This window comes from Antennarius striatus, chromosome 3 (assembly GCF_040054535.1).
Source record: "Antennarius striatus isolate MH-2024 chromosome 3, ASM4005453v1, whole genome shotgun sequence".
In the NCBI taxonomy this organism is placed as follows: Eukaryota; Metazoa; Chordata; class Actinopteri; order Lophiiformes; family Antennariidae; genus Antennarius; species Antennarius striatus.
Genome location: NC_090778.1, coordinates 6,336,693 through 6,354,241, shown reverse-complemented (window position 1 = coordinate 6,354,241; position 17,549 = coordinate 6,336,693). Strand labels below are relative to the sequence as shown.

General features: G+C 39.8%; 1 protein-coding gene across 5 annotated transcripts; it reads left to right on the top strand.

The window, feature by feature from the left end:
- Positions 1-2,361: 2,361 nt before the first annotated feature.
- Positions 2,362-17,188, top strand: golga3 (golgin A3). 5 transcript variants are annotated; one of them, XM_068311307.1, is made up of 24 exons: positions 2,362-2,463; positions 3,602-3,891; positions 5,387-5,542; positions 6,095-6,207; positions 6,576-7,294; positions 7,486-7,594; positions 8,038-8,344; positions 8,497-8,699; positions 8,794-8,931; positions 9,156-9,317; positions 9,412-9,780; positions 9,971-10,048; positions 10,954-11,217; positions 11,358-11,452; positions 11,752-11,968; positions 12,401-12,544; positions 12,648-12,845; positions 12,912-13,028; positions 13,529-13,668; positions 13,790-13,922; positions 15,340-15,462; positions 15,641-15,805; positions 16,203-16,369; positions 16,483-17,188. In XM_068311307.1, exons 2-24 carry the CDS (start codon positions 3,723-3,725, stop codon positions 16,664-16,666), a joined length of 4,470 nt encoding a protein of 1,489 aa, XP_068167408.1. In that variant the 5' UTR covers positions 2,362-2,463; positions 3,602-3,722; the 3' UTR covers positions 16,667-17,188. The 5 variants fall into 5 exon arrangements, with proteins under 5 accessions (XP_068167408.1, XP_068167407.1, XP_068167406.1 ...); XM_068311306.1 differs by having other exon boundaries at positions 5,387-5,668; positions 11,367-11,452; XM_068311305.1 differs by having other exon boundaries at positions 5,387-5,668; positions 16,206-16,369.
- Positions 17,189-17,549: the final 361 nt, after the last annotated feature.

Below are 17,549 nucleotides of genomic sequence, written 5' to 3'. Positions count from 1 at the left end.
TCATATTTTTAGGGTTGCACGTAAACGAAGAATTATCTTTATTTATTATTTGATTGTTATTTCAACTCATTTTAATAGTTCAAAGTCAAAGTCGGTGTCATTCATAATATGACCACTAGATGGTATCCTTACATACACTTGGGATCTTCCTGATTAGATTTACAGTAATCTACCTTTTTTTAAAAGATATTTTTCAATACTTTCCGTAAAAATTTTGAATTTACCACTGGCAGTTTATTTGCACTAAAATTCAAGTGGGTTGCACTGGTTTGACAGTATGATATTGCAGGATTTTTTTTTTTAAATAAAAGGACAAAACATTCTGCAGGACGTGCCAGCCTGCAGGGGTAGGATTGCTGTTTATGGAACCTGCGTTGCATATTTTTTTAGATATTTTTATAAGCCAGTTCCTAGAAAATGTTGTCTGTACCCACCTTATTTGTTTATTTTTTTAAACACATCATATTAATTTTACATAACAAAATAACAGTCTTTACGAACCTCAGTATACTTCAACAAACCTAAAGCACAAAACTATCCTTTATCAGTCTGATTAAAAAACAAGACATTAGTAAAATCCCACTTGGTAGTTTCGTTGACTTCTCGAAAGTTATTCATCACACTATTTATGTTATCCAAACGTTCTCACTATGGTGTAGGAGGTCTTCCTCTTCAGTGGTTTACAGATCCTCTGTTACTCTTGGAAATCTGTTATTGAACCCACTCTCTTTCTCATATATATCATGTCATTTATCAACATTTTTAAAATTCTGAGTTCAGAGATGATACTAATTTGGCCCATATTTTCCCTGTAAATCAACACAATATAATTTTGAATCAAGTTGATGTGTAGCTATCTTGGAAATCTGTTATTGAACCCACTCTTTCTCATATATATCATGTCATTTATCAACATTTTTAAAATTCTGAGTTCAGAGATGATACTAATTTGGCCCATATTTTCCCTGTAAATCAACACAATATCATTTTGAATCAAGTTGATGTGTAGCTATGTTTGGAACAAATTCAGTATAAATAATCTCAGAACAAATTACATTCTCTTAGTAGTCATAAAAATATCATTGTTGATTATCTCCACATTAAAAAAAATGGTTATACTTGAAGTTGAATCTACATTTATTGTGGGCATACTCGTAGACAAGCTTACTAACTTGGTCAAAACACACCCAGATAATAAACTCTAGTCTCAGACAGAAAGTTGGAATTTTATTTAAGCTTACACTTTCTATATTTGTTTACCATACTCTACAGTTCTCTAATTTAACCGCATATGGTCTTGAAGTATGAGGATCAACATATCCTTCACATGTCATGGATATTTGTATGCCATTATCCTAAAAAAAAGACAGAGCAATAACATTGATTACGCAGCACCCTCAGCTCCTTTATTCAACAAATTGCATATTGCTGATGTTCATAGATTACACAAACTTTAGGTATGCTTCTTCAATTATGGCTTATTAAAAAATTACAGTACTTACCACAAAATCTAATAAACTATTCTCAAATACCTTCTCTCAACTACAGTACAAGGCCATGAAAAAGAAGGAAATCTACACATTCCCACTGTCAACACATCAGTTGGTAAACTTGCAATATCTTACATGGGCTTTCATTTATGGAATTCATTATCACACTTAATAAAAACCAAACCAAATAAAAAATATTTTACGTACGCCCTCAGTTACTGGCAGGGGTTTGAGTGCCTCTGTGGCATTGTATATTAAATATATATTTTATGATCTGAAAGTCTACTCATTTATTGTTTTGTTGTGTTCTGTGTTTTTGCAAACCTGGATTTTTTTCGTTGGTACATGCTGCCCTCAAGATGGTTAAATGTACTTTGAAGTTGAAATGTACAGATGACTGAGAACAGACCCGACTAGAATTACTTATTTTCTGTTTCCTTTAACAGAAAGGGAACAGGAAAAAAAAATCTATGATGGGAATACAAATTTGTATTCTCATCATGTACGTTTTCTGAAACCCAATGTAATAAATGACAATGGATGAATGAATTATTCAATTCAGTTTGATTAGTTTAATGCAGTCCATGCATTCTGCACAACATACACTGCGACAACAATTGGTTTGTAAGTCCAGGGTGGTCCAGTACAGAATCAGGGCGCAGTTCCTCTTCACCAGAGTTAAGCGCTCACCTCATCTGACACATGTATTACAGTCCTTCCCATATAAAGGCCCGTGTAATAAACGAACACCTAAGTGTCGGGATAGGCGTTTGCAGTATTGTTATCTCACAAAAGCAGCGCCATATTTTCTTGGTTTGTTATATGTAAAGTCAACATTGTGATTGTACACAATCGGTAATCTTCTGTCCGACAAGCTTTACTTGTTCTCCCAGACAGCGAATGTGTTTCTAGTCGGACACTTTAGAGACGGAAACCAAACAGCCACGTAGTGTTATGCGAAGCTCGCGAAGAGGTGAGCGGTTATTGTCCTTTTAATAATTTGTGTTACTTGTCAGTATAAGATTTGCACTGAGAGATTTTGTTGCCTTTATGCCAAAAAAGCTAGTTCGTTAATTTATTCAAAATGTTTGAGAGTTCACTCTTCTATGTTGTCGCTGGGTTTTCTTGCTAGCACGTTAGGGATTGTAGCTTGACAGTTCCCGTCACGAACACATCTTCGCTAAGCTAGCTTAGCTGTCTCTGTAGCATCTCTAGCTAACTAGTGTTATCCAGCTACTTATGAGCCATAATTTTCCACTCACGCTGACGTTTTGTAAGCCAAATAATTTGATGAGACCGATATGACGATCTTTACATTGAGTTTTATCAATGATTTCGGTCGTATGTCTTCTGAACCGGTGGATCCAGCTTACTTAGCAAGACAGCCATAGAGTCAAAGGCTATCACTGATGGATAGCTGAAGTGACAGAGGGCGTAGGATAATTACTTAGCTGTAAATAAACATGAACTCTTTATGTTTTCATCGTCATCGTGCTATAGTTCGACAGCTGGACCGTTCTGTCCTAAATAAAGAGACAGCTGAACTGCAGATTGTAAAATTCCAAAAAGCGACCCAGGCCTTGCCTGTCAATAGACGTCCGTAATCTATTGACATGACTTCCATATTTCTGGGCTGGATGGGACATTTCGCCACGTGTGTGAGAAGCGGCAGCAACAGTCTTGACGTTAGATAATATTGCGGTACAGCGGGTCGAAGGATTGGGTTAAATTGTTGTTCGTGTAAGTGGTAAGTTGTCATTATCATCATCATCATCAACACATTGTGCAGACAATAAAAAAAAGATACGTTTTTGTGTAATAACTATTCATCTATGGTCGTTTGTTTGTTTCTCTGTATGTACAAGAAAAGGAGTTTAATAATAGCCCTAAATTACATAATAATCTTAACTCATAGAACAGGTAGCCCCTGACTTCTGTGTGTAAATTAAAGCATGCAGTGTAACATAACGTTGCTACTGTCTAAACAGGTTATTCTTGAGAAGCTACAGCATCTCCTGTGTTATACACTATATTGATATTTGTTTCATGATGTCAAAACGAGAGATGTGAATTCTCAGCCAGATGACCAACTATGTCTTTTCTCTCTGTAGTTTTGTCTGTGCTCAGAAGTGTTACTGATCACAGACATCCTTCCAGCCAGCCAACCGCTAAGAAGATGTGAGCAGTTTTTTCCAAAGTTGAACCACCAGTATTGCTCAGTTTTTCGTTGAAATGGATACAAGTGAATTAATTGTAGTTCAGAGTGAGGCTAGCGATTATCAAGAACCTACTGTAATAAAACCCAAAGATGTTGAAGCCCATTCTATGGAAGGACAAACCCATTTGAACCATCTGAAAGGACAGAAAGACACTCAAAACACAAAGGGAGACATTCATAATGGTGAGTACTCATCAGGAGATGCAACAGTAGGTGCAAAACAAAATTCACTTTGTGTGTGTGTTTATGTGTGTGTGTGTGTGTGTGTGTGTGTTTGTGTGTCTGTGTGTGAGTCTGTGTGTGTCTGTGTGTGTGTGTGTGTGTGAATGAAGCCCAATTTCAGGCTAACAATACTACACTGCGTTAAGCCTGCAGCTTTGTAGGGGCTTCTTTTCCTCTGAAAGCAATATTAATCATCAAAACCACAAGAACTGTGGTTGACGGTGGTTTCTGACATATATTTACATGTTAAAAGATATTCAGGCATGTCAGTCATACTTTGGCTTAGTTCTTTCTCTCATAGGTCTATGACTGGTGTCTCTTTTGTGTAACAGTTGTTGTTTGTCTTACCATGCATGACCCATTTTGGTGACCAGTTAACTCTCCACACCCTTATAGCTCCTTGGACTAATGTGTTAAATACCTGAACTGAATTCTAATTTGTCGCCATCCAGTGTTTTACCAGTGTCGTGTGATAGAACCTCAGGGAAAAAAGTAGTTTATCTTGGAAATGCCTAAAAAATGTTTTTGAACCTTAAATATAAGAGATGGATTTAAATATCCTGCAGTCAGCATTTTCCCCATGATTTTAGCGTTTCTCCATGATGTATTTGTGATAATTGGTGTTACAGATAATTTTGTATGGTAATTATTGTGTTCTGAATCTTAATATACAAAGTAACTCATGATTTAAATGATCAAATAAAGAAATCCAATATTGGTCACCACAGTATAGTGGATTGGACCTATAAAGTAACAGAAAATGGAAATAATCAAATAAGATACAAATACCTTAAAGTTGTGCAGTAAAGAATTTATAGCACTAGTAATAACTTTACATAGTTATGTTACATCAGTGGTTATTCCTAATATTATCAGTTTTGTATTACTACAAATGTAAAGTATGTTGATTCAGTTTCTCTCTCCTTGATCAGATATTTTGACTCTTACCATCGCAGTTGTTGTTTTTGTCAGGTTTGATTTTCCTGAAGAAGGCATTATTTTTAGGCTCATGCTAATTATTGGGGTCATTATTTTACAGACTCAGAAGAACTCTACATGACTGCTAAGTTGACTTGGTTATGTTAGCATAACAGTGATTTGATTTCAGTGTTGGTTTGTGAAATAGTTCATTTGGTATACATTTTGCAGTGTTTGGTTTTGCATAAATGTGTATCACACCTCTTTCTAACTTAGCCTTTGTTACAAATGACATTTTCATTGCCTTTAAATCTAACACTTTGGAAGATAAACAAACTGATACAATAGCAGGTACAACTGAAGGGATGCTTCAGTAATAACAACAAGTACTTTTACGTACTTCAGCAGTTTTAGTTTCACAAAGTTGTCCATCCGGCTCATCAGCTGGAATAACCTGAAATATGTTTGTAGTTGAGTCACAAGAACTCATTATCATTGATCGTCTCCCTGGGGCTTCTCTTCCTCACTCCATTTTCAGGTCCTGTTAGTTCCAGTGCAATGGTAAATGAAGACGGAGTGGCAGAAGGCTTCAGTGCTGCAGACAGCATCCACACAAATGGGTCTCTTACTCCAACAGCCCCTCCCCAGAGCACCAGCTCTCCTGTTACCTCCCAGACCTACGAGCCCTCCCAAGGTGTGGCTTCATATCCACCCATGATGCTAGAGAAGTCTGAGGGGGCTAGTGCTGAGGTCACGGTTCACACGGGCGACTCTTTGCAGTCACTCAAACTCAGTATACCTATGCAAGAGACTGAGCTGTGTAAGCATAATCTCATGTGGAGTTCATTGCCCTGCTATGCTTGTTTGCAGTTTGACCTCATTTTTCTCTGGGATCCTTAGGTATTTGTCGCATGTTCCCATCCCTTTTGACATGCTTGTGTGTTGATTAATTTATTAGATGTTTACTATCCTGGAAATTGGTTTTAGTTGTTTCAGTCTGCTGCTTTTAGACACTTGATTGCTTGATCAAAATTTGGTATCCATGCTTTGTTTGAAACACTGTTTGAACTAATTGCTCCCAAAAGGAACTAATCTCTTTTTAATGTCTTTTTTTGGGGATATTTTAAATTAAGGCAACTGACTTTTGTTGCAATCATAAAACCAGTTTTTGTCCAGTATGTGGGGATGGGGTGTATACAATTTTGTTTCGAATTTTGTTAAGCTTGAAATATTTTTTTTCCTTTAGCCCATGCAAACCCATCATTTGAGATGGAGAATGAGGAAAAGATTCGCCTGGAGGCTCGTCGGCGTCTGGAGGAGCAGCTCAAACAGTACAGAGTGCAGAGACACAAGGAAAGGGTGAGAGAATGGAGGAGCTGTCAGTTTAGTTTGAACTCTTTCCTCAGCATGTTTTGGTATTAGTTCAACATGTGGTTTCACCTTCAGAGAATTCTTAATTTTGATTCATATTTTGGAAGATTTTTTGGTATATGTTGCTTTCATGTTGTGCTTTATGTTTGTGGAAAGAGTTGCACACAGCTTTAGGAGATTCCTGAAAATTTTGAAAGTAACCCATTAGAGAAACAATTGACGAATTATAGATGATTTGATTTTAATGTGCCACAGTTTTGGCCTAATATTTTGTGTATTTCTTCATTTGAATTGGTATCACAAAGTTTCTATTTGAATACATGTTAATGTCAATCTGTTATTTGGGATGCTTCCAGTCTCGCCGTACCACCACCAAGAACCGTCCTTCTAGCACTCTGGATCCAGAGCTCATGCTGCATCCTGAGGGTCTACCCAGGGCCAACACTGTGTCCATGACCAAGGAGTATTCCTTCCTGAGGACCAGTGTTCCCCGAGGTCCCAAACTGGGTAGCTTAGGAATTCCACCTTCTAAAGAGATAAAGTCCAGGTCACCACGTCCAAGCAAGATCCACTCCTTGGCTGACTACATATCCCCTGAGAATGATGGCGGAGGTGGGGGAGGAGGTGGTGTAACAGCAGATACCACCATGAGCTCCCTGCAGTCCACCATTAGCTCAGTGTCTACTGTGTCTGAGGTCAGTGTGATATCAGAGGGCAACACCTGTGAGATGGAAGCTCAGCCTGGGGCTTTGCTGCAGGTTGGGGACAACGTATCAGAAATGGACGGCAGCGAATCAGGAACGAGACCAGGGAACGACGGCAATGACAGCGACAGCTCGTCTTACAGCAGTGTGTCCACCAGGGGGACGTATGGCAGGCTCTCTGCAGCAGTGGAAAGGCAACAGGGACCCTACACAGTGGAGGGCAGGGAGATCGCCCCAGAGGCCATGGGCCAGTTTCCCTCCCTGCAGGAGGTGCTGCAGTTAGCAAGTGAAGAGCAGCATCTGTTGGAGCTGGAGCAGGAGCGAGAAGAGACAGCGGAATCGCGAAGCCGCAGGGATAGTTTTTCCAGCAGGTATTTGACCATCAGCACGGGATCAGATACAATAATGACTGCATTTGGCAGTTTTAGGCATACGTGTTGTATTTACTGTTAAATTGAAGTCATACTATGTTATAATATTGCTTAATGAGAAAGACAAATCCACACATTGAACCTTGTACTGTCTAAAAGTATTCGCCTACTAATGTTAACGTTTATTTCAGTGTTTCTTTGGAGAGTTCATTGATGGGCCATGATGAAATGCTTCAGGTGCTGAAAGAGAAAATGAGGTTGGAGGGTCAGCTGGAATCTTTGTCATCTGAAGCCAATCAGGTAATGTCATGTACCAGTTACTGAACTGGTATATTTCTAGTTACTGTTCACAAATACCTACCATCTAATATTATGTTTGCATCGGATGTAACGCAAATGCCTGGCCTGTAAACACAGTCCATTCACCACCTCCAGATGACAGGTTGATATCTGGCACCAGAAGTATTTCAATACTTAATATTTAACTTTTTGTCATGTGAAAGTTGGCATTGTTCAGAGTTGTTTACAATCTCTCATTCTGTGATGTGTGCTACATCATGACTTAATTTATCAAAGGGAATCACACAATAAGACCTGCCTCTATTATAACCTGCTTTTTATAAAGGCCTGTTGCATGTGCTGTCTACGTAAAGGCTTGTGCAACTATTTGAAGATAATACTGTATTTTGTAAATATCAAGAATAATTTGGTGCAAGTGCTGACGGCACTGTCTTTTTCTACAGGCTCTGAAAGAGAAGACAGAGCTTCAGGCACAGCTGGCTGCAGTGAATGCTCTGCTGCAGGCTAAGAAGGAGGAGGCTCAATTCAGCCAGGAAAAGCAGACCACCCTCACCACGGAGGTTAGCAGACTAAGACAGAACTGCAGCCAGCTAGAGAAGTCCATGGTGGAGCTCCAAGGCAGTCTGGAGAGCAAGAATGCTAGCTTGGCTTCTCTAAGTAATGACCTGAAGTTGGCTGAAGACCAGTATAACAGGCTGATGGGGAAGGTGGAGGAGATGCAAAGCACTGTAGCCTCAAGAGACACCACAGGTGAGTGATGGTGATCCACTCAGCTTGTGTGGCCACATCTTTAATTGTACTTGGAATTTAATTAACCATTTAGTAAAGATGTGTATACCTTGACTACTAGTTTGCATACTGACACATTTATAAAAGAGATGTCTCATCTCGTCCTTGTTCAGTCCAAGAGTTGCGTCAGCAGATGGGGGGCCTTCAGAGCCAGCTTCATCAGGTCCAGCTGGACCGCAGCACCCTGCAGAGTCGATTGAAGACATCACAGGCTGAAATCGAATCACTCCAGCAGGTCAGACAGTGGTACCAGCAGCAGCTAGCTCTGGCCCAGGAGGCCAGGGTACGACTACAAAACGAAATGGCCACCATACAGGTAAGGTTGATCTTAATGCAGGTGGGTTTTCATCAAGCTTTCAGATTTGACAGAGAGGAAGTTACTTATTTGTCCATCCTTTTTTTGTTTCTAGACGGGACAGATGAATCAGATCGGTGTTGTGGAACATTTGAAGTTGGAGAATGTGACTCTATCCCACCAGCTCAGTGAGACCCAACACCGCTCCATTAAAGACAAAGAACGTATCGCTGTGCAGCTCCAGAGCATTGAGGTGCGTTCTCAAACATTGTTTTTTAATATGTCTTCATCAGGATTGTAAATCCAGCTCATACATGATGGGTGTCTTATCTGGCCAGAAGTAAACAAATTTTCAGACAGGATTTTCTAAATAATCAGATCTTACTTTATTGTATTATTAGACCTGTTTTGTTTTGTTTTTTTTCAATTGTTGAATATGTATTTTATTAAATCAGTCTTTTGCTCCTGTGGATTTAGGCCGACATGCTGACACAAGAAGCTAATTACAAGCATATCCAGGATGCAAAGACCATGGTGGAAGATGATCTGCAGCACAAACTGGAGGAGTTTGAGGAAGAGCGAGAACACTTATTAAAACTGGCCAACACAGCCAGCACCCTGGAAAGGGAACTGGAGCAGGTAGTCATACTGAGTGGAATCAGAATATATATTATACCTTGTTTGGAAAGTAGAATCATCATTATGTTCTGTTTCCTTTTCAAACTCTGCTTAGGTAAAGCTGACCATTTCTCAGAAGGATGTGCAGTTGCAGGCTCTCCAGAAAGAGCATCTGGAGCTGATGCGCCAACTGACCACCACTCAGGAGAACCTGCACACCAAAGAACAGTCCATCAACCAGCTGGAGGCCCGTTACCTGGAGCTGGAGGCCCAGCTAGCCGAGCTGCAGACGGAGAGTACCGCCAAGGACGACAGCATCCAGTACCTCCAGAATGAGAAGATCGTCCTAGAGGTAGCCCTACAGGCAGCCCGAGCCGACAAAAGCCAACTTGATGAAAATGCAGAACGTCTGGGGGAGGATGTTCTGGTGGCTTCCGATGTACTGGATCAGCTCAAACAGGAAATCCAGGTCAAAGCCAGTCAGGTATGATACAACACCAGTGAAACAAATAGCATGGAAAAGTAACGACAATATTGATTACAGGAGCTTAATGTTGACATTCTCTTTCTGTATCATTTCTATTCATTTCCGTATACTTTAATAGTAACACCTATTGCTTCGGTTACTTCACCACGAGTGTGCTGAATAACAAAGCCCCTTTGATTTGTCACAGATTGAAACACTTCAACAGGATAATAGTTCCCTCAAGAAGCAAGCTCAAAAACTGAAGAACCAGTTCCTACAGCAGAAGGTAAAACATTTCCCCTGCGCCTCTTTCTCAATGCTTAATGTTAGCGTAAGGCAAGCACAGGCTTTGCGCACATTTCAAAAACACTCGTCATGAATCCACCAGCTGGCTTTTCAGATGTTGTCGTGGGAGGATGTATTGTAGAGCCTGATGGCTGTTGTCTCAGAAGAGCGCTGGTCGACACGCCTCAGTGGATTGAGCAGTGGGTGCTGCTCATTTAGCACTGACAGACTGTGATAAAGAGGGTGGAGTTTATTGACAGAGTGGCAGAAATGTGAATTGTTTAAAACATTTTTTTTCAAGACTTGGCTTTTTGTGGAACCTGCTGACGTTTGCAGTGACATTCATCAAATTGTATTGAAGACTTTCGATGAATAGCATGTGAAGTCAAGAGACATAAATGGTCATCAAGTGCTTGTTAAAAGTTTACAGGACAGTGGGAAACCAGTCAGATGACGTCTTTATGTCTAATTTTGTTTAAACAAGTAGCTGAACTGAATCCTGTTGTCCTCAACTGGAAGTTCTTCAAGACAATTTTGTTCTTAACCATTTTATGTTTAATTGTTCTCACTGCAGATAGTACTCTTTTTGAAGATGTGCCAGTATGAAAATCGTGAAACATTTAAATTTAAATTTAAATTTAAATTAAATTAAATTAAATTAAATTAAAAATTGTATTAAAAATCACATCACAGCTTTCCTGTAATATCTTACAAAATTTCCAGCTTTGGAAGAATGTGGTCTGTGCAATTCAAATCTTGTTGCATCCTTCTTTTCATCACTGCATCTAGTGTTTTATGAAGTTTTCAGTCTGCCTTCTCAGTCAAAACATGAGGAGAAATGGCTGCTCACCTCAAAGGGAGAAAATATTATTTCATTACTAAGATACACGGTTATTGACTCTCCAGGTGATGGTAGAGGCCTATCGCCGGGATACCATATCCAAAGACCAGTTGATCAGTGAGCTCAAGTCCACCAAAAAGCGTCTTTTGTCGGAGGTAAATGAGCTAAAGCAGGAGCTCCTGGGTCTTGAAGGGGAGAAGCAAAGGGCAGAACTGGAGCAGGCCCGGCTGCAGAAGGAGGTGGTGAGAGTCCAGGTGCAGATGAACAACATGGAGGCTCATCTGAAAGCTATTCAGATGGAGAGGGATCAGCTAGAAGCACAAATTCAGGTACATACATGTTTTAAATTGCTTGGTAGGGCTTCTCAAATTTACTTTACAAAGTAAAGATGGTTTGAGTGTGGTATGAGCAAATAAAACTGTTTTCTTGTATGAATCCTGTTATTTGTGAAGTGTTCTTTATTTTTTAGTCTGTCCAGTTTGATCAGAGCCATCTGGCAGCAGTGACAGAAGAGAACGAAAGCCTAAAGAAACAGGTGGAGCAATTGGAGGGAGAAGCCAAAAAGTGAGTCATCCATCCAGAGTTGTCAGTGATGACTTGGGCCACAATCCATATCTCTGAAGTGCTGTTTCTAAATTCAAATAGATTACAATGCAGAATGTAATTCCTCTCTACATTTATATATGAGTCAGTATTATGTACGACAAGTATTTACATCCTCACCACAAGGTTCTATGTTATCTGGATCTGTGAATTTAAAGATACACAGTTTCCATACCTGCATTTTTTGTTCATGTATACGTTAGTTTACAAACAATGCTACATCCTCTGTGGATATTTTTAAACTGATTTTGTTTGGACAGAGCCATCTCGGAGCAGAAGGTGCGCATGAAGCGGTTGGGAACAGATTTGACCAGTGCTCAGAAGGAGATGAAGGCCAAACACAAAGCGTACGAGAATGCCGTGGGGATCCTCAGCAGGAGGTTGCAAGAGGCTCTGACTGATAAGGAGACAGCAGAAGCAGAGCTGGTCAAGCTCAAGGCCCAGGTGTCCGATGGGGGAAACAGTCAGGTCTTACAGGTACTATATAAATTAGCCAGTTAGCAGAGCTTCAAACAGTTTGTGGGTTCTGTTCATTTACAGTTCAATTGAAGATGAGGCACAGTGTCTGTCTGCGTGACTCTTTATCGATGTTCTCTCAACATTAGGAGGTTGTAAAGTAAAAGGAATATTGAGACTTCCTGCTTTTCTGCATGAGAGATGGTCGACCAGTCAAACAAATTTGGAAGAAAATAAATTTAGCTTGTGTGACATTAGATTGTTCTACTGTAAGCATTCTACATAGTCTGAACGAAGAAATCAAAAATGGGACCGTCAGTTATCACAGGATAACCTCAAGTCTGCGTTTGTCTCATCTCATACTTCATTATAAGTATATTTATCATTTAATAGTTAATACCCCTGTACGTATGTTGTTTGTAGAAATACAGTCTGGTTTTATGTGTCGTCCAGGAGAAGATTAAAGCTCTACAGGCTGAGCTGCAGGTTGTGACCAACAGTAAGACCATGCTAGAGAAGGAGCTGCAGGAAGTGATCACCCTCACCTCCACAGAGCTAGAGGAGTACCAGGAGAAGGTCCTGGAGCTCGAGGATGAAGTGAGTAGTGGGAAAGATAAGACCCTAATCACAATCCTGTGATTCTACATCTGCAATCACTCAGTCAGTGTATGCTATAATATAACATGATGGAATTTCACAGCTCCAAGAGTCACGATGCTTCAAGAAGCGGATTCGAAAGTTGGAAGATGCCAACAAGAAGCTAGCACTGGAGCTTGAACATGAAAAAGGGAAATTGGCTGGATTGGCTCAGTCTCATAATACACTGAGGGAGCATTCCAACATTTTGGAGTCTGCTTTAGCTAAGAGAGAGGCAGATCTCGTCCAGCTTAACTTGCAGGTGAGAAACATTGTGTTACCAAAATAGAAAAATGTGTTTTTAAGAGAACAAAAATCATTTTTTCAGGTTCAAGCTGTTCTTAAGCGTAAAGAGGAGGAGGACCAGCAAATGAAGCAGGTTGTACAGACACTACAACTTGCCTTGGAAAAAGAGAAAACCAAAGTCAGAGACCTGAAAGAACAGGTCAGGAGAAACACGTTCTGTTTTTGTTGTTTTTAAACTTTCTTTCTTTGAAGCAAGTCCTCTCCTATCCTCTATCCTGAGCTCTCAGGTGTTAAAAAACAAAACAAAAAACAAACCACACAGGAATAAAAACAGATAAATACATTACAATAGTTTACAAAATTATTAAAAAAAAATACTCCAGTTCTTGGATAAGCTGATCTTTACTTTAAAATGATATGAAGTGGATATTTTATGAATGAAGTAGCTTTTTGTTTAGCTTGTGTATTCAACCGTCTCAGGATTTATAGATGTCCATGAATATTTTAAAAAGATCTAGTCATCAGACTACACACAGTTGTCTTCACGATGATTCAAAAAAGTGTGTCATACAAATTATTTTGAGTATTAATCTTGAGAACATTAGCCAGGCTTAATGTTAGGAAGATGAAAGATGACCAGTCGTTGGTCAATGAGATTGGGTTCTTTCTTGGGATGTAATGATAGGTCTTGTCCTTTAGGTGGCAGCAGCAAAGGCAGAGGCAGCGCACAACAGACGACACTACAGGGCAGCCATGTTGGAGCTTTCAGAGATCAAGAAGGACCTGCAGGCCAAAGAGGACCTCGTCAAAGCGCTGCAAAGTGAATCACACAAACTGCAGTATGTCAATTTACCCGACTCAACAATAATGACTGGATATTTTTAATCAAATCCGTTTTGAAATGGGCAGTAATTTTCCATTTTAGTCCTCAAAATGGATTGAATGTGTCGTACTCCACAGGGCTCAGGATGAGCAGCATGCTCAGGAGGTTTCCAGGTTCCAGGAGGAGCTGGCTGAAGCCCATTCACAGCTTCAGATTCTCCAGAAACAACTGGACGAGGAGCTGGCTAAGAAACCCCTAACAAACCAAGAGGTCAGGATTCTCATTGAAATTTTAAATTAAATATTGATGAAGGACTAATGATCACATTCTATTCAAATGTATTAACAAAGAGAACCAATGGTCATTTTATAAAACCAGCAATGCAGTTTGGGTTATTATATAATTAACTAGTGGGAACCCGTGGAAATTCCAGAATAACAACAATAATATCAAACTTCATACTAAACATATGAAAACAAATGTATTGGTATTATAAACCAAGCGCATCCAACATAGACAAAAATCAACATGGTGATGGGCAGGCATTGGTGCTGGGCGGGCATTGCGAAGCCGTAGATAATTTTTAGCAGGCTAACTGGAGAAAGAAAGCTAACTAATCATGATACTGGGAAAGGAGCTAAAGTTCAAGTAAAAGGCACCTGTCAAAACAGCAAGTGGAAAAGAAATTTTAGAGAAGTGATAGTTCTGTTAGCTGACTACATGAACAGAACTGAATGTAGTTACTTAAAGACCGTTTTTTTTGTCAGATGCCCGAGGAGCATTTTGGATACTACATCAATTGTCCCATTCCAAACAGAAACCATACCTGGACAGACTGTTAGCCAGCTAGTTTTACTCAGAATTCGTTGCCGTTTTCTGTGTCATTCCTGCTGTTTGGAATCTCTGCTCAAAAACATGAAAATTGTTGGAACAGTTATGACACTCTAAAATTATATTAACTGGAAAGTTATTACTTCTCCTAACATAGCAGATGCCTTACGCCATATTGTTCATGTGATTCCTTCTGGCAGATGTGCCATGATTCGTTGGGCGCTTGATTGACAGGTAGTGGGTGGAGTTGGTGACAGTGTGAGACTTTTTGAAGTGAGGTCATTCAAATATATAGGTGGGGAGATATTAAATACAGTATTTAATAATAAGTAAAAGTAATTAAGTTTAAAGTGGGTTACTTCCGATGCCTAGTAGTTAGGAAATACTGAGATCAGTAAGTCAGTCAAACTTTATTAATAGAATTGTTAAAAGTTCCTTATGTTTTGCTACTTAATCACAGTCTGCTCTACCTTCTGAGAGCAGCTCAGTCAGAGCTGGGACTTCGGTGACGACCCTTGACTACCGTTGTTCAGGGGCGTCGGCCCTGAAGGTGCGAAGGTGCTCCTCTGGTGGCGGAGTAGGCATGACTGGCAGCCAGACTGCCGCCTTTTTTCAGCGATCATGTTTTTATCCAATATTAACATGAATATTTATTCATATATAAGACGCACTGGATTATAAGGCGCACTACGGGTTTATGAGAAAATGTTTGGCTTTTAGGTGTGCCTTATAGTGCGGAAAATATGGTAACCTTTTAAAACATGTACTCTTTGGTTTTCATAAGTGTTATTACTGCAGTTGGGACGTCTTCATCCTATCACTTGTTATAAATGTCTGACATTAACCACTTTTTGAGGTTGAGGACCTGAGGTGGGAGCTGGAGCAGCGGCAGAGGGAGATCGAGGCTCAGAAGCAGCAGCTGGAGATGATGGAACAGTGTCACCACAGGGAGCTGGACAACCTACAGAAAGCTCTGCAGGCAAGCCTTAATTTCACAGTAAAATAGGGACACTACGCTCCCAAGGCTACCATCATACTTAGATTAGGTGTCTCGAAGAAGCACAGGGTTACTCCATTAAACAGAGGGACAACGGTGTGAACATCGTAGTTATTTGTTAAAAGTTTTTATAACTTTGGAGGGTGACTCTTCCTCTCAGAACATCAAGGTGGAACTGGAGTCAGTGCAGGAGGAGCTGAGCAGCACCAGGAAGGACAAGTTTATGCTGCAGGCCAAAGTGGGTGAGCTGAGGAACAGCATGAAGACGGTCCTGCTGCAGAACCAGCAGCTCAAACAGGACCTGAAACAGAGCCGCTTAAGGAGGGTGAGACACGTTACTTTCTCAGAGAAAACTTGCATCATCCTGTGACAGTTATTTACATCCCCTCATCATCATTTATGCCAACAATGATCTGGTATTACTATACCGGCTCTAGTGTGAAGTTGCTTTTCACGTGCCGTGTGTATTTTATATTATCATAAAACAAACAAGCAACTTTAAATGAGTAAGCCCAAAAAAGGTATCTCAGTCATTTTTCATGTTGATGCAGAGAACTCTCTTTTACACATCTGAGGTGCTCCTCTCCAATTCTATGAGTAATTCTCTCTAAATCTCCACTGCATTAGCAAAGTTGTAAAGATTGATGATGTAAATATTAAACCAAATGAATTCCTGTTGAAGATAAATGACATAATACTTCTGATACTGTTTTTTGGTGCAGCAGCGCATGGATCTTAAGACTGAGGGGAACCCATCCAATCCAGTGACACCAGTTAAGATCCCAGACTGCCCAGTTCCCGCCTCCCTGTTAGACGAGCTGCTGAAACCATCAACATCTGTCAGCAAGGAGCCCCTCAATAACCTACACAACTGTCTACGGCAGCTCAAGTGAGTCTTTTTTTCCTACCAAATGATTTGATTCATATGGTCAGCGTAGCTGCATTAAGTTTTTTTGTGTTGTCCGATGCAACTTGGACATCTTTTGCTTTTTTTCCTGTCAGGGAGGAGATGGACAGTCTTCAAAGGCAGATGGAGGAACACACAGTAACTGTACATGAGTCAATAAGCTCATGGACAAACACAGAGGAGGAACTGGGTCTTCAAAACGATATCTCCAAATCATCAACATCTCCAAACAACATGGCGGTGGAAAATAATAACGATGCAGAACAGCAGCAATCATAACTGAAAAGTTTTTCTCAGGCCAACAGAGAGAGAGTGGAGCTTTATCCATGAAGGCACTTTCAGACCCTTTTCCCTTTCTCTCTTTTATTAACAATTGCTGCCAACATTTGGCATTCTCTCATCAGCACAGATGTGCTTTTGCAGAGTAATTCTTCATACGCTACAGCTTTATTCTTTCCTCTTTGTTTGACAGCTGTTTATATTTTTATTATGCTATTATTTATTTAGAGTTTGAAATTACAACTTCCATGACAGCCTCTCCAAAGAGGATCCTTCATTTTCAGTTAAATGATCATGTTTCAAAGTATAATTCTTATTAAAGTAATCTGTTGGGCCAGTTTTCCCTTGCTTAGTCGGTGATTTTATTCACTAAAAGGGATTAAGTCATCCTCTGCCATGTAATATAACATAGGTGGCTTTAATGCTGCTTCATTATGGCTGATGATTTTTCAGAAAGTGTTTTTGGTCAGCAAAATTGAAAGTGTGAATATAGTGGCAATGAACTGTTCTTCCATTTCTTTGTGCCTGTGTACGAGTGAGATTAATCATCAATGTTTAACTGACACGTGTGAACATCCATGTGGCTTCCAACCAGTATTTGATGAAGCACATTACGCCCTTTCATGAAGTTAAATGGTTCACCATTGGGGTAAATTTTGTTCCTATTGTCTCTTATTAAAATGTGGTATATTGTTTTTTTAGTTGTTTTTTTTACATTGGCTATGATCATATCACCTTGGGAGCATAAACTCTAATATCAGTAATCTGTATGGATGTTTATATTCTAGCATGGACTGCAGTCATTTGTATGCAAAAAAAGCCTTAATCTTCAGTCTACTGTAAAGGACTAAGTTGGTCTAAATGAGTGTGTTTCTGCTTAGAG